The following is a 24004-nucleotide window of genomic DNA, read 5'->3' on the forward strand; positions in this document are numbered from 1 at the left end:
GGAGCGGGGGGGGGGGGCCTTAGGCCATCTAAGGAGTGCTGACAGGTAGAGAGAGACGACGCGTAAAAGTAGTGTGATCCTCTATCTCTTTATGAGACCGATGGCCGCCACTTCTTTCGCTCTCCATGCCCTCCCCTCCCCTGGCCTCCACGAATACTGGTGTAGGGACTGGACACACCGACAAGCGAGTCCAGTCTCGGCACTGGAAAAGAGAAAAAGACGCGCGCGCTAGCTCACGCGCTCAAGAAGAGCAGTTCCTGACCAGACACGACTGAAATAGAACGTTGTTCTGGAACGTCCGTCTCCTGCCTGTTTCTTTCACCACAGTTGGTGACCCGGACGTGATCGCCAACTAGAACGGGTGAAATGCAGCAAGGAGAGCCTTCGGACCCGCCGCCAGCCACTGTTGCAGCAGCCGCAGTCCGCTTTCCACCATATTGGGACCGCAATCCGCGAGTTTGGTTCCTGCAAGCGGAATCACAATTCCACCTCGCTGGGGTCACCACACAAGGTCGGAAGTACCACCTCGTCGTCTCGGCTCTTTCACCAACTGCCGCCGACGAAGTCTACGACGTACTGGCAAATTCCTCTCCAGCAACACCGTATGACCAACTGAAGAATGCTCTGCTCCAGCGCACCGAGAATTCGAAACGCTCCCGCGTGCAGCAGCTTCTCTCGGCGGAAGAGCTCGGGGACCGGCGTCCAAGCCAATTGCTGCGACGCATGACCCAGCTTCTTGGAGAGCGCGCTAACAATCTGGACGGCGTATTCCTCCGCCAGCTGTTTTTGCAAAGGCTGCCTTCCAATGTTGAGATGGTTTTGGCAACAGCAACAACGTTGGACCTCACCGGACTTGCCGCGTTGGCCGACGCCGTGATGGAGGTGACCACTCCATCGGTCGCCAGTGTTACCGTGGCTCCACAGCAACCAACAACCCGGGACTCTGGATCGGCCGCCAACAGCCAGCCTCCCCAGGCCAACATCGAGCAAATTTGCCAACGTTTGGAGGAGATCGTCGTCGCAGCTACACAAGGCCGCGCCCCCCACCCTCGTGAAACACGTCGCAGACGTTCGACGTCTCGTCGGGCACGCGGCGAATCGACATCTCGTCGGACACGCGGCGAAAACACTCGATCACCGAGCCCTTCCGGGGTCTGCTACTACCACCGCCGCATCGGTGCCAACGCCCGGCATTGCCTCCGCCCCTGTTCATGGCAGGGAAACAGGCCGGCCGACCTCTAGAGGCGACGAGTGGTCAGGGCCTCGACAAAAGTCGCCTATCTACGTGTGTGACCGAGCCACCAAGAACCGGTACCTCGTCGACACCGGAGCCGAGATCAGCACAGTTCCAGCAACGCGCGCCGACCGTTCCTTGACACCGATCTATATTCTGCGCTCAGTGAACAACAGCGCGATCCCAGTCTACCGAGAACGGTCGATCACCCTTAACCTCGGCCTCCGGCGGGTTTTCCGGTGGATCTTCCTGGTGGCCGACGTCAGTTAAGGAATTCCCGGCACGGACTTTCTCAACCACTACAAACTCTTCGTGGATGTTAGAAGCAGGCGACTGATAGACTCCACCACGCGACTTTCTATCCATGGTACCGCAACGGACGACAATGCTGTCTACACCTCTGCCTGCATGATCCCGGAAGACGCGTTCAAGACTTCGCTGAGTAAGTTTCCGAGCCTTAATCAGTCACCTGATTGGACCAAACTCGTCTCGCATGACGTACAACACCACATCTTGACGACAGGACCACCTGTTTACTGCCGTCCCCGCTGTCTAGCCCCAGAGAAACTCCGCGATGCTTTGAACACATGTTGGACCTTGGCATCATCCGACCCTCGTCTAGCAGCTGGGCGTCTCCATTACACATGGTGTCGAAGAAAAATGGAGACTGGCGGCCGTGTGGCGATTATCGTGCCCTAAATATGAACACTGTACCGGACAGGTACCCTCTACCTAACATCCAGGATTTTACGGTGAACCTACAAGGCTCGAAGATCTTCTCGAAAATTGATCTGACGCGGGCCTACCACCAAATTTCCGTGGCCGAAGAGGACATCCCGAAAACAGCGATCACGACACCGTTTGGACTTTTTGAATTTCTCAGCATGCCCTTTGGCCTCAGAAATGCGGCTCAGTCATTCCAACGGTTCATCGACGCTGTCACACGAGGGTTATCCCAGGCAGCACAAAAATATTGGACCAATAACGGACAAATATTGGTCAAAGTTTTAGGAAATAACGGTCCAATAATGATTTGCACCCCGGCTCCAGATCGGTCCAATAACTTGAACCGATCACGGGGAAAGTTTTGAGACCGATATCGCCAACCGTTTTGTGACCGATGTCGTCAACCTTTCTTCGGCCGTTTTTCGAAACCGTTTTACAGCAGTCTTTCAAAATGTTTTGTGGCCGTTATCGTTGAACCATTTTGGGATTTAAATGTCTTCTTGAAATACGTAAGAATGTGAATGACGTACTACGATATCAAATGTGAAACTCTTTATTTTCAATGGAAACGGATGCTTCATTTTAGTGGGAATCGGAGATGTCTGACCATCTTTGACTTGGACAAGGGGTATGGAAGCACTGCAAAACAATTTCACTCAATTTTATGGGTAAAAGTTGCAAGTTCCATAGTGCCAGCATGGTTTCCCATAATCTAGAAACCGAACAGTCTGTTAAAAACAAGGCATATAATTTTGTAAAATGACGGAACATCTATATTCCACTTAACAGACAGTTATCCGTTTTCCCATTTTATTGGTAAAAAAAGCTGGTTTTATATTGCCGGCAAGATTTCCCGTAATCTAGAAACTGGACAGTCTGTAAAAACAAGGCACATAATTTCGTAAAATGACGGAATGTCTGTAGCTCACTACGGAGGGCTATCCGTAGGAATTATGAAAGCTGTCGGCACTAAATAATGAAGCACTATACCTTTCGGCCTTAGATAAGGCCAAAGTTACGAGCCATTCGTACCACCCGTACCCCCGATACATCAGGCGACTCCCCTGGAAGGGCTATACCTTTGCCAGGGGTGTCACCTGACGTATCGGAGGTGCAGGATTGGTGCGGATGGCTCGTAGCTATGGGCTTCAAGAAGACAGAAAGGTCTAGTGCTCCGTTATTTAGTGCAAACAGCTTCCATGTTCAAGCAAGCCGAAGTCACATGAAACTTTTGAGGTATGGAGAGTTCATAGGCTCTGTCATTCAATATACTAACTTGTATAATTTTTTATCCTTACACAAAACAACAAGAGTTCAAAAAGAAAAAGAGCACACAATCTCTACTACTCAATGCCAGGATTTTGTTTGTGTGAGATCAGCTGTTCGTAGAGATGACAGCTGAACAAACGAACCAATTAAGAAGTTTTGCCACAATGCCTTTATTGGAAGAAGGCATGCCTTGCTTTAAGTTGGGAGAAATTTTACATTACAGTTGTCCTTGCGCTCGCCATCTAGATGCCCCTCCATGCTTGTGCTTATAGTTGTCCTTCAATTGGAGACCTCTTCGATATCTTCATGGTGCATATAAGAGCAGCCTGAAATAAAGAGCAGAAGAGGATTCGAAATCAATACACAATCACAACAAGCTGTATATGACATACATGGTTAACATCAGCAAGCAACATGTTTACTACCTAGCCCAGCTCCCCACCTTTCTACTGCACATGATATATAAAACAAACCTCCCATAAATTGAACCAAAGTAAAAATTTGCATTGATTTGAATACCCAACACAACAAGTGCTTGAGAAATAAAACTAGCAAATTAAAATTTGCATAACAATTCAGTGATATTAAGCACAATCAAGTGAGCCATATCTCCTTTAGAGTATACAGTAGGCTCGCGATAATTCAAACTCGGAGATTTAATACCTCTGGTTAAGTCAAACAAATTTCAAAACTCTGGCTGTCCCGCTACGTTTTCAATGTATTCATAAGCCGCTTAATTTGAACGACGTTTTCGTGTAATTCATACTTTTTGTTCTCGCGGCCCCGTTGAGCGCACTTCTTTCCGAGCACCGGTGCACTGCGGAGAAGCAGCACCTGTGAAGCTTGCTTTCACAGGCGTTGTTTTCCTGCGGTGCACTGGTGCTCAGTAAAAAGCACACTCTACAGGGCTAAAGCAGAGCAGAGCCGTACATATAGATCTTGGTATATGAAAGGAGCAAGCAGAGCCAAGGCCTGCATCAGACGCAGATAGAGGGTTCGACAATCTCTCTTGGCCAACCAGAAGCTGAAAATAATCCCCTAGCTATGGTAGCGAGAAACGGTTTTGATAAGTGCCTAAGAGTTAATTGTAGTAACTTTCCATGGTTGAAAATATGGTGCACGCACTGTTTCGATTATGTTTATGCAAGTAGATGTAGGAAACTAATGTTCCGCTTGATTTCTGTTTTGCTCAAATGGAGTCTGACCGCTTCGACGCCTGGTGTACGGATTACGTCAATCGTTCAGCTGGTTGCGCACGTTTTTTATATTTTCTATATCTTCCACCGTGATTTTGCATGACCAGGATCAAAACGTCACTGCACCCCAGTCACCGAGAGTTACTCCGACGAGCTCATTAATTTTGTTTCTCACAACCACTGCCAGGATATTATGCGCGGCTGCTGGTTGGCCACATACGAATTTGTGAAAATGCTCTGGAACATGCCCAGCCCACCTTAAGCGAAAGGCGCCTCCTCATTTGCCTTCTATACATCCAAATGAATGGTTAAACTATCTCTATATACGTCTCTGAAGCAGAGGACACATGAGCGGCAAAAACGGGCGCCGCGCGGCAGTTTCCATATCAATTTGCAAGGATGCTGTGATGTGGCGGCATGGCTTTATATCGCAGTGTTCACGCAAGTTGCGATAAAACTGCAGCACAATGCCCGTTTCCATTACTCATGGGTCCCTGCTTAACAGTCCCTAATAGAAAACTTTTTTTCTGGTTGAACAAACTTAATTTTGTTTTGAGGTGTCATGTGCTGCCTAAACAGTCCCTGATAAACAACATTTTTGAGGGTTGAATAAACTTGTGTCATAAATTTTACCAATGTTTCATGAATGGCATACCAGCTTATGATTAATGGGCCTGTGCAGAGGAAATCATGAAATATCTGTTTTGTATGCGTAGCCATCCATATAGAAAATCATAATTTATCTTGCAACATAGTTAGATGAACTTCCGATAATTTGAGCTTTTGATAATTCATGCAAAATTCGTGGCTTCCTGGAGTTTGAAATAATGAGAGTCTACTGTATGTCACATTCAAATTAATGGTCTAGCTGCTTGGGCTTAATTGCATATGAACCTTTTCCTTTGGCAGTGCATTAAATGTAAAATAGTACAGCAATGTATAGGCTCTAGTTTGTGCACTGGCACAGGCTTGTGCAAATAAGTCAAACTAGCATTAAAGGGAGCTTGACGCACTTTGTAAGAAATCTGAGTTAGAAGCAGACTTACATAGCATTTTGGCTCGTTAATTCAGTAATTGCACTAAACTTGGGCAAAAGTCAACGTAAACTGCATTTATTTTGAATATGAGCAACAATTATAGCAGGGCATGCACTGAGCCTTTCTTCCACATGTAACCTGTCCAAAGCTTTGTGACATCATCGTTGGCATCCCCAAGTCAGCCTATTGGCAAGCAACGGTTGTCTCCGTTCTTTTGCTCTGCTTTGCTCGGTGTGCCGCAATGAGCGGGGCAACGCCGACATCTTAATTAACGACTACGACGCTGCTACTAGCAATAACAGAAAACTTTGACTTGACTCGGGATCTCTTTGGCTGGGTCTTTGGTGGCTCATGGACTGGGAAGCACAAATTGTGGATAAGCGTCCCAGCGTGTCCCTACTTGGCAACATGTGTTGCCTAGCATATCCAGTGCAATTCTAGCAGCCAAACACGGTATCCTGGCAACAGCAGTTAGACCAAGGCGTAATTCAAAGGTAGTCTAGATTGTGTTTACCGTTTATAAATGTCCAGGCACACCTGTCAATTAGCCCATTTAGAGGCTTTCGGAGATGGTCACGAGAGCCAGCAGGTTGTCTTGGGCAGCTCACTGTCAGCCACTCTGTCCCTCTGTGCACAGTGCCACCTTCATGAGCTCCCACTGAAGAAAAGAAACAATCTGAAAATTGTAATGACTGCAATGAGAACCAATCAGAACATACCAGCAGCAGATGCTACAGCATGGTGTCTGGAATGCACCTCTGCATTCTAGCATTCTATACCACCCACTCATTAAAGGTGGTCTCTAAGCGACAGCATTAAATGACGCCACAGTAGCCGGCATGTCCTGCTGTCGGATGAGAAAACTCTGGCAGTTGGTTGTACAACTTCTGGCAAAAAATATGAGCTAAAGGCAAACGTCATTGCTCTCGCAACATCCAAAATCCTGGCTGCTAAATCTTCTGTGGACTGTCAAGCTGAGGGATATTCTCTTCCCCGCAGCAGAAACTACCTCAATAGCCATGATGTCCACAACCTGTAAAAAAATCCCATGGAAAGTACATTCAGGAGCAAATGGGTAGCTCTAGAGACAACCTGTTGCACTATGAAACCATTCCACAAATCTGCCATACGCAGCACTGCCATAAGCAGCAGCACTTCACTTAGAGTACAGAAGTTTGTGTTTTTCATACATTTCGAGATGAAATTGTATCTCTGGATTCTCCCAAGACTCTATAGTTTCCAAGCAGAGATTTACATTGGCAAGCTGGCTGAGTTCCTGAGTAGGAAGGTTTATCTGTCACACCACACGTGTCTTTTGCTGACATTCAGACAAAGGAAGGCTGAATATCCCTGATCGATGGTGATTAGGGTGGAAATCTTCAGGCTTTTGCAATCGCCAACTTCCTCAACATTACCATTTTTTCAGTTCATAGACACCCTGCACGAGGTTGAGTTGGGTACCAATGGTCATTAACAACTGCATGAGTGACCTGCACACATATGTGGTAACTACTGGGTGTATCAAGGAGTGGCCAGGCTCTTTAAATTGACCGGAAAATTTGGTTTCTTAACCTATCGCGCTATGACTTGTGCAGCGTTGCCCACAGATGGTGCACTTTTTTGTAAAACTTGCAAAGAGCAAACTTACCTGAGGAAAAAGTAAAGAAAGAAAAAGGCTTAGCTCCTATGGAAATGCGGCAAAAGCAAAGGTTTTCAAACAATACGGCACCATTTCGCACGGGAGACAAGAGATGGCGCAAGCGGCCACAATGTCAACTGCGCCAACGAACGAACATATGGCACCGAAAGCTGGCGTCTTTAGCAGACAATCTTTTCAACTCAAAAGTAGAGTGCATTCCGCAGGCGGCGACAGTCGCAGAAACAAAAACAGGCGCGGTAACAACAAGGAACTGCAAAGCAGATGACATCGGTACTCCGAAAAAAACAGTCAAAATATCCCAACAAACCACTTTTCTAATCGATTATGTGTCCATTCAATATGTTTTATCAGTAAGGATAATAAAATAATGCATTGGCAACTGATATCAGAAAAGCTCGTGCCACGTTTGAGTCGAAAAGATTGTCTGCTAAAGACGCCAGCTTTCGGCGCCGCATGCTCGTACGTTGGCGCAGTTGGCGTCGTGACCCCTTGCGCCATCTTTTGTCTCTCTAGTGAAATGGCGCCATATTGTTTGAAGACCTCTGGCTTCGTCGCATTTCCATAGGAGCTAAGCCTTTTTCTTTCTTTACTTTTTCCTCAGGTAAGTTCGCTCTTTGCAAATTTTACATAAAAAATGCACCATCCCTGAGCAACGCTGCACGAAGTCGTAGTGCAATAGGTTAAGAAACCGAATTTCGCAGTCGATTTAAAGAGCCTGGCCGCTCCTTGATACACCCAATATACAACAGCCCAATTCATCATACCGGTCAAAGTGTTGGCTTACGTCCAAAAACATGGAACGTTGGCAGGTACCTATAGTCGGTGACAGGTCAAGAATGAAGTGAAAGCTCCTCCCACCTCTTTCCCCTTTAGCAGAGCAAACGCTGGAAAGGAGGGCGCCTCCTCTCCAGGGTTCAGTCTGCTATAGTGGAAAAAGGTGGGAGCAGCTTCCACTTCCTTATTGACCTGTCACCGACTATAGAATGTGAGCAACCAATGTGGCTTTTATCTTATTCTGGGCTCGCTTTTGTTTTTGAATGTGTTTACCTGTGTGCCTGCATCTCGTTTTTTTTTTTTTGGTACATATGCGCGGGCGTATTTCTACCTTCACGTCTGACTACATACCTCCCCTCCCCTCACCCCCCCCCCCCCCCCGCAATAATGCCTTCGGGCAGTGCAGGGTAACCCGAAAGTAAAGAGATGTGAATGTGCCTGCCATGCTCGGCAATCCCAATTCAACTCCCTCAACTGCAATCCTCGTACAAAAAAGATGCACTCTAGCAACTGCGTGGTTGACATGCCAAAACCCAAACTCAAATCGAGACCAAAAGAAGTTCAGAACTACGTGGTGCACTAACACAGAGCCATATGCACCTGACTGCCTGCCTGCCCCTGCCCCCCCCCCCCCTAGCTTTCTTTTTATTGCCACAGAAAGTGGTGTACAAGAAAAGATGGGTTGCTCTATTGTTCTAACTCAGAAGAGTAAATTGAAGGCTTTAGTAACAGCCAATGCTAATCGAACACTTTTCAGAATGCTTCTTTGTAAAAAAAAAAAAAGAAAAAAAAAGGTCACGCTTTGTTTTTTTGTGTTTGCATAATTAACTAGCTCCGCAAATGCAGCTGTTCGTAATTCCGTGCACAGATCAAGCAAGGGACCATGAACACTTACCAACTATCGTACCTACCAAGTGCTCAACCCCCAGCTCTCTATGATTATCTCCAATTTAGAGTGGGCGTTTGTTCGGTATTTTACAGTTTGTAATGTTGTTTGTTTTGAAAATCAAAATGTGAGATAAATCCAGCAGGGCGCTGTGGAAGCAATGCAAGGGTCCTGTTTCACCTTTTACAAAGCATCCTGTCTCCAATGGCAGTACAGGAACGGGGGGAGGGCTGATGCGCCTGCAGGCCCTTGCCGTGTTGATAGCTGCCATCCGGACTGGCAGCTCATCAGCAGCTTCTAGTCACCTGCAGTTTTTTCGTCATCATACAGACTTCCTGCAACATCATGAATAAGACTCAGACTGACATTCTGGAACAAAAAAGAAACCAGAACTTGCTTCACGGATCAACAAAAGAACAAGTGCAACATGACGCTTCTCTTGTCGTCGACAGTGCAAAGACCATGACGACACCACCATTAAACTCAACCAAATAAGAAAAATTAACTTCTGCATGAAGTAATTGTATTAAGAACAGTGTGCATGAGGAGCTTAGATACCTACCGGTGCCTTAAAAGATCCCGGGAACTTCAAAACAAATTAAACACCACCTAGAAATAGCACAGCTCGCTTGATAGGCACATGCACAGCAATCAACAAGACTTTTGACGTTTTCTGTAGTGCTGGGATAGAAATCAAGAATCAACACCGGAGATGTGGTCAAAATACTTTGGGGTAGTGCAATGCGCAAGTTTATCCTGGAGCTACTGCTGATTACATTCACCTAAGGTGTTAAAGCTGGTTCACACTGTTGCAACTGACTATGACCAAGTTGAACAAAATAGGGTTTTAAGTTGCTTACGAATAACATTGCTGCTGCGCAGCACGATCATAAGCTGTCACAAGAGGCTTGAAGACTGGTTTTGTCAGACTCAGTCCTAGCGGGTAGCAACAGTGTGGACCAGCCTTTTAGACTAAAATTGTACCCAGCACTGGGTTTCGGACACGGTTCCAAAAATGCATTAAGAGACTCCCTTCAACTTTAACAGAACCTCAAGTATTTAAAAGTTGAAGTAGGAAGCCTTCACATTCAAAGCTGGATCTCCTTGATTTGAATGTGTCTCCACTGTGCAAGCGAAAGCGCCTGGCAGGTGTGGGAGTTGGCTTGTGGCTGTCCCTATTCGCACACCAAGTGTGGATAGTGGTGGATTCTAACCCGCACTCCGAGTGTGAATAATTTTGGATTCTTATCTGCACTCTGAGTGCGGATTGTGTTGGATTCTTATCCGCACTCAAAGTGTGTGAGTAGACTCTAGTGTGAGTGCGGATTTCGTGCGAAGGCGCGGACGCCGTACGGGGGTACTAGGAGATTAGGGTATGAAGGCGTTGGCACGAAGCCGTTGATTGTGTTGGATTTTATTTATCTGCACTTCGCGTGTGGTGCGATTTTGTCGTGCTATGAACAGAGTGGTTTAGAAGTTCTCAACTTTGTGTTGTGAATGACACTGGCTTTGAGCCTCGACGAGTTTATAAAAATATTGGTGGTTTTGGTTTCAGAATTATAATAATTTCAAGCAAATGTTTTTGCTTCTATTAAAACAAAATTAATTAGCACTGGGTGGTGCACTTCAGATTAAACGGTACTCACGCCACGGGGATCGGACGCAGGCGATCAATGTATGTGTATGTGTTTGTCGCGGGGGGAGGAAGGGGTTAGGAGAAAGGGGTGGGTATCTTGTACCCACTTCAAAACTTAGAGAATCCCAAACACATTACCCCCCCCCCCCCCCAAAAAAAAAGGAAAGAAAAGAAAAAAAGTTCTGGCGATAATTTTTTTTGTAGGGTTAAATATTTTTATTGACGAAAGAAACAAAAAAACTAGAGCAGCGTGCAATCTCTGACGCGTGTTGTCTTGTGCTCAGGTGATGGGGGCAGTGGCATAGGAAAAGGGGGGGGGGGGGGGCTGCAGGAAAATCAGTCATTACCAGTAAACAATATTATTAAAAAAAAGAACCCCCCTTTCCTATGTCACTGCCCCCATTACCTCAGCACAAGACTATACACGTCTTCTGAATATTTTCAACACTACTAGATGAGGGAATGCTTGAAAAGTCCCTGGCATGGGCGTACCAACCGGGGGGGCAAGGAATGTGTTTTGCAGCCCCCCCCCCCCTTAGACAGCCGCCACTGGGCAGGGCAAACACTGGCTGGCGGCGCCGAAGGGATACCAAGGGCACCGCCCCCCAACTCAGGGGGGGGGGGTGTCGTCTACCCCCTCACTCAAAAACAAGTTGGTACGCCACTGGTCCCTGGCCATTTGTTACTGTAGATTTCTTTCTTTTTTAATAGAATGATGTGCACGTTTGTAAGTAGACGATAGATGTCATGGCTGTTTTGGGTGCGGCAGCAGCGGAAGTTTTGAACATCTGTGTGTGTGTGCGTGGGGGGGGGGGGGGGTGAGGGGAAGCAAATGCATCTTGAAAATTGTTTGCTTGCCGCCCCCCTCCCCCTTCCTACATTACTGGCCCCACCAGCTAAGCACCACAGAATGTTAATGTGCTGACCCTGGCAAAGCTTCCGTTTTCGGAGTGCGAAAAGGGACAGCCGTGCGAGTTTTCATTGCGAGCTGTCCACTATACAAGCGAGAGCACCTGCCAGGTGTGCGATTTTTACAATGCAACTTTCTTGAGCATTTAATCAAATCGTGTAACCTATATCTTGTAAACCCTGATATGGGGAACGCTAAAAAAATGAACGAACATCTCAGGGCTTACAAGATGTCGATTAATTACCAGCTCGCCTGCACTCTATCACTGCTTACATATAACCTCTTTCCTCAGCCATGTAAAGTATGTGTGCACCCCCGGGTTCTAGAAGTCACGAATATGACCGAGGTAAACTAAAACGCCATTAAGGCAAACAATAGTAATCTTCATTAGCTACAGTAGTAGTACTCTGGGTGGCTCGCAAGGCTAGACATATATGCAGGGCCCGTAAGGGAGAAAACAACGGAAGCGACGAGCTTAACAGGGTCCTGTCAACACTTTTAAGCAACTCTGGGCCCGCGCGCCTGAACACCGACGACACGCAGAGCAGGCCTGCGCGGGGCACACGCCGTACGCGAGCGCTACGACGACGCCCAGCTTGGAGCGTGTTCTTGTTCTAACAACCCGCTGAAACCCGCTAAACGCCAGCACCCCAACCGCGCCATCCCGCTGGACGCAGCTCAAAAAGACAGCGCGCGCTGACCGAGATACGCTGTCGCAAGCGTGAGAAAGGACGAGACGACACGTCAAAGTAAAAACCATCCAATTCTTCACGCGTGTCGCCGTCCCGAACACATTCAAGGCGTTCGTTCTAAGATCCGTATCCAAGCGTTTGACAGCAGAGCTCAGTTTAGCGCGCCTGGCACTTACAGCGTGTCCGAAGGGCTCGCCGATAGCGACGCGAACTTTCGAAACAATCTGATCAGCGTCTCTGCAGTGCTCCGGTATCGTAGAACATTCACGGGATTCTCAAGATAGCGGCTAGCATTTACGCAAGGCTTGAATGAACAGCCTCCACAAGCGATAGCGATCGTTTCCCGCAGGCAGCCAGAATCTGCGACGCGACACGAAATCGCGGAGACCGCTCAAGCGCCGAAAAAAGTTAAATATCATCCGAATTACGGTGGCAACGTAAGCTACGGTGCTCGGAAAATCATCCAGCACATGTAGATGATACTCTTCGGGCATGCATTATGAATATGAAATCGAGAAAACTTACCTAAACAATCATTTGACCCAAACACGTTGAAGATGCGTTGAAGGTTCAAACAGGCCTTTGTCTGCACGGACGGGACGAAAAAGAATCCAGACTCCAGAAGCTGCTTGTGGCTTTGAATTAGACTTTGGATTGGCTGTGGCTTTGGATCGGACAAGTATGCGACTGCGGCATATAGTTTCGGTTTCGACCCAGCTCTACTGCAGTTTATATTTCGGTGGCCGGTGTCGCTACCGTGGCCAGCCATTACTGGAGTTATCTTGTTCTCTACGCAGTTTGAAGTCAATTTTTCGGGCGAGCAGACATAATGTCCCAGCTTCTTCTCATGTTATACGTTCCATGATAACCTTTGTTTGCTGACTGAAATCTACGTCAACTTATGTGCAAAAAAGAAAAAAAAAGGATCAGGATGTTCGACATCTTAATTTAACTTGATTTTTTTTTTATATGTGAGGATATGCAATATCTTAATTAATTATTGGATATTTGTTTTGAGTTTTTTATGTTTTGCTTAAAAATTATTTGTATTTCTTTTATTTATTTTTTTTTGTCTGAAGCTTTGGTCGAGTTGCGGGGCTCAGTAACAGCGGGCTATTTTGAGATTTTCATACACCAGTGACGTTGTAAGAGAGGAGGCGGGGGGAGCTGTCAGGGGGGAGCCCTCTTCCTCCTGCCTCTTTTTCATCCTTGTCCCTCCTCCTCCTCCCTCCTCCCCCTTCTCCACCTCCTCCCTCTCGCTTGGTGCATTGTGGGAGACGTCCCATAATGCAACACGCGCGGCACCGCGGTGCATTATGGCACGTTTCCCATAATGCACCGCGCAGTTACGCCGACGGCGACGCGTCACGCCGACGCGTTACGGCTACCGTTACGGTTGCCGTCGGCGTAACGCTTTTTCGTTACGCGACGCAAAGGCGTGACGAAAAAGCGTTACGCGACGCTGACGTGTCACGAAAAAGCGCTACGCCGACGCATCACGAAAAAGCGTTATGCCGACGCGTTACACGACACCGAGGTATCACAAACAAGCGTTACGCCGACGCGTCACGAAAAAGTGTTACGCGACGCCGAGGCGTCACGAAAAAGTATCACGCCGACGCGTCACGAAAAAGTGTTACGTGACGCCGAACCGTCACGAAAAAGCATCACGCCGACGCGTCACGAAAAAGCGTTATGCGGACGCCTTACGCGACGCCAAGGTGTTACGAAAAAGCGTTACGCGACGCCGAGGCCGAGGCGTCCCAAAAAAACGATATGACGATGCGTTCCACGACGCCTCGGCGTCAGCGTAACGCTTTTTCGTGACGCCTCGGCGTCGCGTAACGCGTAGGCGTAACGCTTTTTCGTGACGCCTCGGCGTCGCGTAACGCGTAGGCGTAGCGCTTTTTCGTGACGCCTCGGCGTCGCGTAACGCGTAGGCGTAACGCTTTTTCGTGACACCTCGGCGTCGCGTAACGTTTCCACGTAACGCTTTTTCGTGACGCGTCGGCGTCGCGTAACACTTTTTCGTGACGCGTCGCGTAACGCGTCGGCATCGCGTAACACTTTTCGTGACGCGTCGCGTAACTCGTCGGCGTAACGCTTTTTTGTGGCGCGTCACGAAAATGTGTTACGCCGACGCTTTACTGTTAAGCCGACGGCAACGCCGCTCAAGCCAGAAACGGACGCCTAAGAGCAGCACTCGAAGATGAAAGAAACATCAACCAAAATGCTTATGTGTCTAAATATTCCTAGTACATATGGAAGAATCCCGGCGATGTTGCCGCGACTTGGCTGGTGCAGTGCCGTCATTCGGTGGTTGCAAAACAGAGCCCGATATAGAACTTCATATATTTTCAGCAATATATTTTGGAAGCTGGCAGAAACGGCCAAAGTTGCCGTCATGCAGCCAGGATGCAGCAATATCTTTTGGAAGGTGGCAGAAACGGCCAATGTTGCCGTCATGTAGCCATGATACAGCAATATCTTTTGTAAGCTGGCAGAAACGGCCAATGTTCCCGTCATGTAGCCGGGATGCCGCAATATTGGTTGGACGCTGGCAGAAACGGCCAATGTTGCCGTCATGTAGAAAGTTTAGTGCCGGCATCATGAATGCTGGCTATAGACTGGTCAAGCTGGGCCCATATGGGGCCACCTTTACCATGCTGAGACCAATGTCGGCACAATATCTTGTGCTGCCTGGGATCTTTTGTCTTCGCGTACGTAGACAATTTTCTCATAGCCAGCATGTCACCGGAAGACCACATTTGGTGACCACACAACCCACTTAGACCTCCTTTTCGAACGACTGCGCAGCCACGGCATTGTCATCAACGCTGCGAAAAGTGTGTTTGGAGTTCCGGAATTGGAATTTCTTGGTCATCGGCTTGACTCCTCGGGAATTCATCCATTGCCATCAAAAGTACAAGCCATCAAAGATTTCCCGAGGCCGACTTCGATCATTAAACTTCGCCAGTTTCTCGGTTTGGTAAATTTTTACCGACGTTTCGTTCGAAACTGCGCCAAGCTGCTCGAACATCTTGGAACGAAGATGCGGAACGCGCTTTCGGCGAGGTAAAGAACTCACTTGCAGAAGCAACAACGCTAGTACATCCTAAGCATGATGCCCCAACATCGCTGATGACTGACGCATTTGCCACAGCCGTAGGAGCGGTGCTACAACAAAAAGTCGACGGAGAGTGGCGGCCGATTAGTTTATTTTCTAAGAAGCTGAAGCCAGCGCAAACGCGCTACAGCGTTTTCGGACGTGAGCTATTGGCTGCCTACTTGGCTGTACGACAGTTTCGACATTTCGTCGAGGGACGGCCATTTACCATATGGACCGACCACAAGCCCTTAACTTACGCCATCAGCAATTCGCCTTCTTGGCCGAATTCACAACGGACATTCGGCATGTTAAAGGAGTTGACAACGTCCCCGCTGATGTCCTCAGCCGGATTGACGCCGTGAACAGCCCAGCCTGTTCTGCTATAGACTTGGAGTTGCTGGCCCGTTTACAGACCACCGACGAAAAATTGCGTGCCCTGCGCAGTTCATCCACATCACTGCAACTGCGGGATGTAAGCTTTCCAGAAGGCACCACCGTGGTCTGTGACCTCTCAATGGGAACGCCTAGGCCTTTTGTAGCACGTGAACTGCGACGACAGCTTTTCGAAGCGATTCACTGCTTGTCGCACCCGGGTATACGAGTATCCCAGAAGCTCCTGTGCGACCGCTACGTTTGGCCCCGGATAAAATCCGACGTTCGTGAATGGGTGCGATCCTGCATCGCATGCCAGTGCGCGAAAGTACAGCGGCATCCGGTACTACCAAGTCGACAATTCCTACAGCCTGACAGCCGTTTCAACAAGATACATCTGGACATAGTAGGACCCCTACCGATTTCTCAGGGACAGCGCTACATCCTAACGTGTGTCGACAAATTCGCACGATGGCCAGAGGCAACTCCACTGCCCGATATCACCGCCGCTACCGTCGCTGAGGCGTTTATCGTTACGTGGGTATCCCGGTTTGGATGCCCCTCAGAGATTGTCACGGACAGGGGTCGACAATTTAAATCGGCACTCTTTGCCGAGCTCGCTCGATTGCTCGGAACCAACCGTTTAAGAACGACTGCCTACCACCGACAGTCAAACGGGATGGTAGAACGATTTCATCGACATTTGAAATCGGCCCTTGCAGCTCAGGGTGGTCCCTCGGATTGGGTTCGTCATCTCCCCCTTGCGCGTCTTGGAGTTCGGACAGCCTTGAAGGCGGACATCTAATGCTCCACTGCCGAACTTGTGTACGGCACTGCACTGCGCTTGCCATCAGATTTTTTTGAAATGGAACTGCCTCAACAACAACGGCAGTTGGACTATGTAGAAGAACTCAAGCAAATTTTTATCAATTTGCGACCGGTGCCTACACGTCAAGGATATTCAAAGTCTCCCTACGTGACCCAGGACCTCCAAGACGCCAGTCATGTTTTCGTACGACAGTTGCAAAAGAAGCCACTGCACCCACATTACATCGGACCTTTTCCAGTCGTCGAAAAGAGAAGCGACACGTTTGTCCTGCGTTTCAACGGCAAGAACGACACCGTTGCATTGGAAAGACTAAAGCCGGCACATATTGAGCAAGCGCATGTGCAGGAAATAGCGCTACGTGACATCGACCAGACGACAGAAAGAAGCCAACTTCGTTGGCGCCCGGATGTCTGAGTGTTTTGATCGTTCGTCCTACCTCCTCTATAAAGAGAAGGGGGGGGGGGGGCATATCTGTAGGGAGTGGACCACGGTGGACTGGACGCACTGATAAACGAGTCCAGTCTCGGCACTGGAAAAAGAGAAAAAGACGCGCGCGCTAGCTCACACGCTCACCCGCTCAAGAAGAGCAGTTCCTGACGAGACACGGCTGAAATAGAACGTTGTTTCGGAACGCCCGTCTCCTGCCTGTTTCTTTCACCACACTGGCATGCAAGTGAGAAGCGATGAGCGACAGATTATAACGTAATTAATTGCAAAGGAGCGAGCGAGCTTGGCAAGAATGACGTCACCCATCATTCTTGTCGTCACCCGTAACCGCCACTTTTTCTGTGACTGGTCGAGTTTTCGGTCATGAAGTGTCCGTCGTCTCAGTGGCCATCTCTAAATGACTTGATCCAAATTCAGAGACTTCAGGAGAACGGAAACCTAGAGTTTCCGTAAACAGACACACACACAAATGCACGCACGCACGCACACACACACACACACACACACACACACACACACACACACACACACACACACACACACACACACACACACACACACACATTGTCATCAGCAGGAACAACAAACTCTAATCTACGGAAACATATCAAGGCAAGCTGGGACAGCTGCATTCTGCATTGGCTATACGTTGTAACGTTAGAACCAAGTTTTTTTCTTTTCTTGTGAATAACAGGCTAAACACCCGAGTCAAAAGAGAAGTTTCGTAGATCACCTCTTTAGCTCCGAATCTCGTAGCGGAGGTAGACGCTGCAACTCAGCATGCGCACCGCTAGCTTTGTCTGCACCATTCCAGGGATCACTTCGGGAGGCCGTAAGCTAGCGGAATGGTGGGTGTGGTCGCAGCTTGCGGTGCCTTGTCAGCTTACCAGTTACAGATGAACCAAGTGCACCTACACTCTTTCTCTTAAGGCTGCGGTCCCACGGCAGCCATCTTGAACAAGGCGTTAGTTCAACCAATAGATGGCGACACGCACCCGTGCGGTGGCCGAAACATTGGTTCACAGTGGGATGGCTCGAGCACCATCACGTTCCCCTCGCGGCCTTGCTCGCGCCGCTGCCAGCTGTGCTCAGCTAGCTCAAGTAGCGTTGCCCAGCAAACGGATGTATGCGAGAATGTCAGGCTGGGTATAAATTGTTCTCTGATATAGGGACATGCGGTTCGGCGGTTGTAACGGGCTTTCGCAATAAATCTTACCCAGAAAGAATCAAATGTTGATTAACCGTGTCAATATTCTATCAATGAATATTTATTTCTTCTGCAGGAATGCACGCTCAGTAGACTCAATCTTCCGAGATACCAGTGGCAGCGGACGTCAAATAAACTGCTTCGCGATTTACGGTACTTACCTCACCATTTTAATGACGACTAAAATAACGTCACGAAATATTACGCTTCACGAAGTCCGGAAGATGTTGTAAAGGTTGTTACATTATAGGTTCCCAGAAAACATACGCCGTTGCAATATTTTCGGAAGTACCGACACACATAATGTTGTAAGTACAGCTTAGGAGGAATATGATGAAAACCATCAGAAGAAATAGGAAGACGTTTATTTGCATTGATGACGCCATGAATGAACGGCGTTTAGTGACGGCAAGTTATGAGTGTTCGAGAATTTATAAGTTCACGTGATTGCTAACAATGGACATGCGTTTTTGTCGAGAGATGGTGTTGTGGTGATGACCTGATATCGGGCGACTCGTGGCAGACGAACAAGCAAGTTTCTTCTCAGCGAATGGTAAGTGTCCAGTGTCAAGCACAACACGTGGCTACCGATGTTGTCGACGTTTCGAACACTTATCGCTTTCGACAAAAGTCGTGGCACCTGGGCTAACTTTCTGGAAAGACTCAAAGTCTTCCTTGAGTCCAACGCCATCAAGAACAGTAACTGAAAACGATCCAATATTCAATCGGTGGGTGGCGAAACGTATCCGCATCTGCGGAGTCATGGGCGATGCGTACTCTAAGTGGCCGGAAGTTTACACGATGCCTGCCACGACGTCCAAACACGTCAATGACGTTCTATGGTCTCTTTTACCTACCTTTGCCCTACCGAAAATACTTTTCTCTTATAACGCGCCAAATATTGCTTCAAACAAAATAAACATGTTTTTGAAGAAAAAAAAAAACGGCATCAGGCATCACATTAGTGCACCATACCATCCTGCAACTAACGGGCGTGCAGAACAGATGGTGTGCGAAAAAAAAAAGAAAAAAAAGCATTTTTAAAGCTTACAGAAGAAGCAGTTCAGTGAAGAATCGCCAGGTTGTTCCAGCAGCACGCGACCGGTCTCATCTTACACGGTAAAAACATCCGTGGAAGCAATATTCGGCGGACGAAAAGCCACACCCCTTCATCTCATGATACTATGGCTCATTGTTCCTCATTGTTCCCGCTTGTGCCAATAAATTAGCTACGGTTCAGAGTAGCGACACTTGGCCACATTGTGGCTTAAAATCATGGTTACCAGTTACCTGAAGCTTTATCTAAAATCACAGGAAACGCTTTTCCGTCCCCCAGAAATATTTAAACAACCCGCGACAGAGCATTGCAATATTGCATCAGCTTCCTAGCACCGCATCTAATGCTGAGGAAGTCGTACTTTTGGATCATGACGATCGACAGTTGCGTTTACTCTGAACAAGACCCAATATGGCGGCGCCCAAAACAATTTTGGGGAACGAAGTGCCGATACTTTAAATCTCATTTAGTAACTCTAGGCATGAAGTGAACTGGGTGTATTACCTTCCTCTTCGTCTTTACTGTTTATTGATTTCAATCATATCGAATAATGAACACATTACATCACGCTACGCGCGTGTAATTATTTGTCTTAGATTCATTAACCTGACTTTGTACTTAAACCATTCATTTATCGATAGTAAATCTTCCAATATATTTTTTAAATGTGAAGGTAAAAAGACACAGAGATTGATGATGATACAGACGCCAACGCCGCCCTCGGAAATTGTTTCAACACTAGAAATCAGCAGTTTGTCTGCCATCCGCCAGGTAGCGCAACAAAACACCCAAACAGTTTTTAGTTGTTTTTAAATTGAGCTAAGCTCTACACCTATTAAGAAACCAAAGCAAGATCATTGTGAAAATTGAATACATCGCAATGTATATCTATTCCAAACAATAAATGTTATTAGATGCCAATAAATGCGTTTGATGTCCAAAAAAGATATGCGTCAAAAACCGGTAAGTTTGAAGGGCTCCTGGAGCGTTATGACTTTGAAAATGAAAAAAAGCCATCGTCCACCTTTTGGGCAACCATTGTAGCTCTAAATGGTATAAAAGATTTTATCATAGTTTAATTATTTCCTCAGCGGCATTTGAAGTACCATGACTCAAAGCACACAAAAGTGCTATGTTTGATATAAAATATCTGATAAAAAAAATTTACACAATATTAAATATTTTTCTGCATATTACCAATTATAAGCACTACATATGTAGTTGATATCATTGCCCTAGCGCTTGTCATTAAAAACATATTTGTGCTGAAAAATGTCAATTTTAGGGCAATATTTGGAGGGATGAAAAAAACAAAGTAGTGCAAATACCAAAAAAGTGTATCGTTACATTCTGCTCCGACATCGTCTTAACAAAATTGCTATATTGGAACCGTGCTATCTTTAATGAATCGTTCATAAAACATGAACTAGCGGAGCAAGTGAGGGTCCGCGCAATCATATTCGCAACGCTACAAATGCGCATGAACAGCAAAAACCACACATACATAATATAAAATGAAAGAGGATTGCATTGCCTTTCGAATGACATCAATTCCACAAAACAGTACTTAAAAGGAGATGAGTAATGACCTGCCGAAAAGTACCTAAACTGCCACATTCAGTGGGACCGTGGCCTTAAATACAATATTTCATTTTTACTAGGACCTCCATGATACGGGCCTATGAGAAATGAAAAGTAGTGTTGCAGAACATTTTTTTTACGAATATCAAAATTGTGTCTATTTTTTTTTTCTGGTTAAGTGTACGGAAAAAGTAACGTCAAAGTAACCTGTAACGTAACGAGTAAAGTAATCCATTACTTTTCAGCGAAAGTAATTCGTAACAGTAATTCATTACATTTGAGGGTCGGTAATTTGTGATAGTAATCCATTACATTTTTCAAGTAACGAGCAGAAGCCTGGTCGGCGGACTATAGCCTGGAAAATACGGCAATCGAAAACAACAAGCTCGCGCGTGTTCATGTAGGTGTGCTCGCGCTCCAGGCATCTTTTCTCTTCGACAGGATAGTCAGAAAAAAATAAGTATTGTCACTGCCTTTGCAGGCAGTAATGCTTAAGAGACAAAACAGCGTAATTTTCGGGCTATAAGTGTCACTGTTGTATAAGTATATGTACGGTCGGGGGGCCAAACTGCATTGGTAAGACCTCATGGTTTTCTGCTCTTGACCTTCTTTGGAAAACCGAAAAACCAAGTCAAGCGTTGTGCCTTTTTTATTTTTTTGTAAATGACGATGCGGTATACATTGTCCAGAGTTAAGGTGTTCCGACGTGCCAGGTGAACAAAAAGTACACCACACACTAAAACCCATATGGGATCAGAAGGAAAGGAAATAGCAGCATTAAACAGTTGTAAATCTAAGGGTGTAAACGCGTTTTTTTTTTTTTTAGTAGTGTTTTTTTGTTTAGCTGGCCCATCCAAAGAAGCACATTATGACCGGCTCAAACTTGAGCCAAACTGGGCAGCCGGGGAAGTATCACTGGTCCTAGATTGTTTGGCCTTATGGCGCTAGGCAGCCCCAACCTCGTATACCAGTCTGGCGACCACCGGCAGTTCCCTGTATAGACCGTTCCATTAGAGTCATAGCGGAGAGGGTAAAAAGAGAAAAAAAAATGCCCTCCCCCTCTCGCCCGAATGTCGTCTGCTTCACCGAGTGGGCAGTACCTAGCATCCGGCTGGCGTACGAACTCTGTTTGAAATCGCGTCATTTTGGGAATTTCAAGCGCAGATTCGGAGATTTTGGTGTGCCAGTTCTCGTGTATTACTATGCTAGATAGAAAAGGCTAACAGAGTCCAATTGCGCTGTTATCTGCGTGCAAAAAAAAAAAAATAGGGAAAACTGTGTCAGACTGGCCGGTCTCTCCGGCGAAAAGTGAATCCGGTGGCTGTACCTTTTTCACTATACAGAGTTCGTACTGGTGTAGGCCTTTAGCGACCATGAGTGGATGTCTGAAATAATAAATAAAAACGTGCTCTCCTGCCGCAATACACGCAGTAGTTGAGGGTAGTACTGCTGGCTGACTCAACTGCTATTTAAGTAACGGAAAAAGATATGTCAATTGGTCATTTACCGAAGTAGAACAACAGAGAGCTCTAGGTTGATTTTGGAGTAGCCATAACTATTCTAAGAACGCGAACCACTTCACAACGGCAGCCACGAGCGAGAGTTCGATGTTCCGTACAGCCCGCCGATACAGCCCAAAGATGGAGAATGGCAACCTCCCGGTTTGTCGTCTGCTAGCGGAGTCGGGCGCGTGCCCTCTCTCTCGTTTTACCCCACCGAACCCGCTCAATTTCCCGGATGTATGGAGAGGGCGCAGCTGTCGAACAAAATGGTGCCGCCCAGAGAGCGCTAAATGGAATGGTCTATAGCCATGGACTGGCTCACCGCTGGAATTATGGCCTGGGCAAGACGGGAAGCTCAGTGGTACCGCAAGCTTGGCTCTTTATTGTATATATAGGCTCCTTGCACTGACGTCACATCGCATACTTTTGAACACCATGTAAAAGGAGGAGCGGGAAGCTGCTTTTGTAAGAATTTGGAGTGACAGGTTAATCTTCTATAATCTTCTGGGGGAGAATAGCGACGTCTGTGCTTATCCGGGAGGCACAAAGGAGGATCCTGATAAGAAGAAAGCTCCTTCTTCCCCTTTTTTCTGGAGGGCATCAGAAATGAAGTCATGTGCAAGCCGCGTATAGCATGGGCCAGGTTAGTGGCCGAGTCGTCGCCAAGCTTGGCTAGACAAAAGAAATTAAACCCGGACCAGCAGGACAGTTACCGGCCCTATTGAAAAATTTTGCAAACCGGACAAGTTGAAACATTATTATAACCACTGGTTAAATTGGTTGAACTCGACAAAATGAAACTGTGTATACAGGTCTCACTATGAAATTCTGCATACCGGACTTACTCTGAAAATGTCTATACTGGTCCACTGTATGCAGTTAAACCAATTTATCTGCTCATATTGACAACACAGGCAGTACACTAATAAAATTCATTTTATTTAAAAAAAATACATACTGCAGACCGCAAAAATAAACATAAACGCTGACGCTCGGTAACTCGCGCGACGAGACAAATGGCATGAAAGCGAAGGGAGCAAGCGACCAAGGCGATGAGCGACGATTTCTAGAAATCCAAAAACCAAGCGACGCGACGACCGACAGTGGGAAATCTCCACAGCTCGTCGCTGACTCTTGTCGCTCGCTTAATCGCTTACATGCGGTTCAGCCTTACGCAAAGCAACGCGTAGAAAAGAAAAGATCCTGCTGTTGTTACCCGCTTCCTGCCTCCCCAGTTTGTCGTCCGCTATGCAACTCGCAACCACTGTAATAGAGGATCTCTAAAGCTGCACGTACAGTTGTACACTAGCGGTTGTATTACTAGCATAGCTCTTCTAAATTGGGTTGCAGAAGGGTTCAGTTTCACAAGCACCTGATTGTGAAAATGAATCCAAATGGTCGAGCCTGCTTACCTGGCTCGATAGCCGCGCTGCAATGAGGACGGAACGAATTCCGAACACAACGTTTTGGGATGTTGCCATTTCGCCCGCGAGCGAGTGGACCTCAGGCGGAGGACGTCATCAGCCACAGGAACCATATGTAGATTGATTGATTAGGGGCTTTCTGGCGCAACAGCGACGTGGCCATACTGCGCCAAACCTAAATATTTATGCAAAGCAGAGGGTGTTATTTAATGTGGAAGCAAAAGTCAGATACTCTGGCAGAAGACAAAATGCTGAGAAGGGCCTAATTACCTGTGGTGATCACATACCATAGAAAGTGCATGTTGGAAAAGCTAGAACTTATGCAAAAAACCTGTTTTCTCAAGGAACATAACAACACGTTCAAAATGAATAATTGGCTGCTCGCCAAGCACTAGTGCAGGATGAAATGGAATACAATACATTTCGAATTCTGGAAAACAGGAGCGTCTTTCTTGT

General features: G+C 47.0%; 1 protein-coding gene across 1 annotated transcript; it reads left to right on the forward strand.

Moving 5' to 3' along the window:
* The first annotated feature begins 366 nt into the window (after positions 1 to 366).
* On the forward strand, positions 367 to 2566 carry LOC121047397. The gene is made up of 2 exons (XM_042292970.1): positions 367 to 1000; positions 2547 to 2566. Exons 1-2 carry the CDS (start codon positions 367 to 369, stop codon positions 2564 to 2566), a joined length of 654 nt encoding a protein of 217 aa, XP_042148904.1.
* Positions 2567 to 24004: the final 21438 nt, after the last annotated feature.

Source organism: Ixodes scapularis, unplaced genomic scaffold, assembly GCF_016920785.2.
Source record: "Ixodes scapularis isolate PalLabHiFi unplaced genomic scaffold, ASM1692078v2 PGA_scaffold3__209_contigs__length_174095766, whole genome shotgun sequence".
Lineage (NCBI taxonomy): Eukaryota > Metazoa > Arthropoda > Arachnida > Ixodida > Ixodidae > Ixodes > Ixodes scapularis.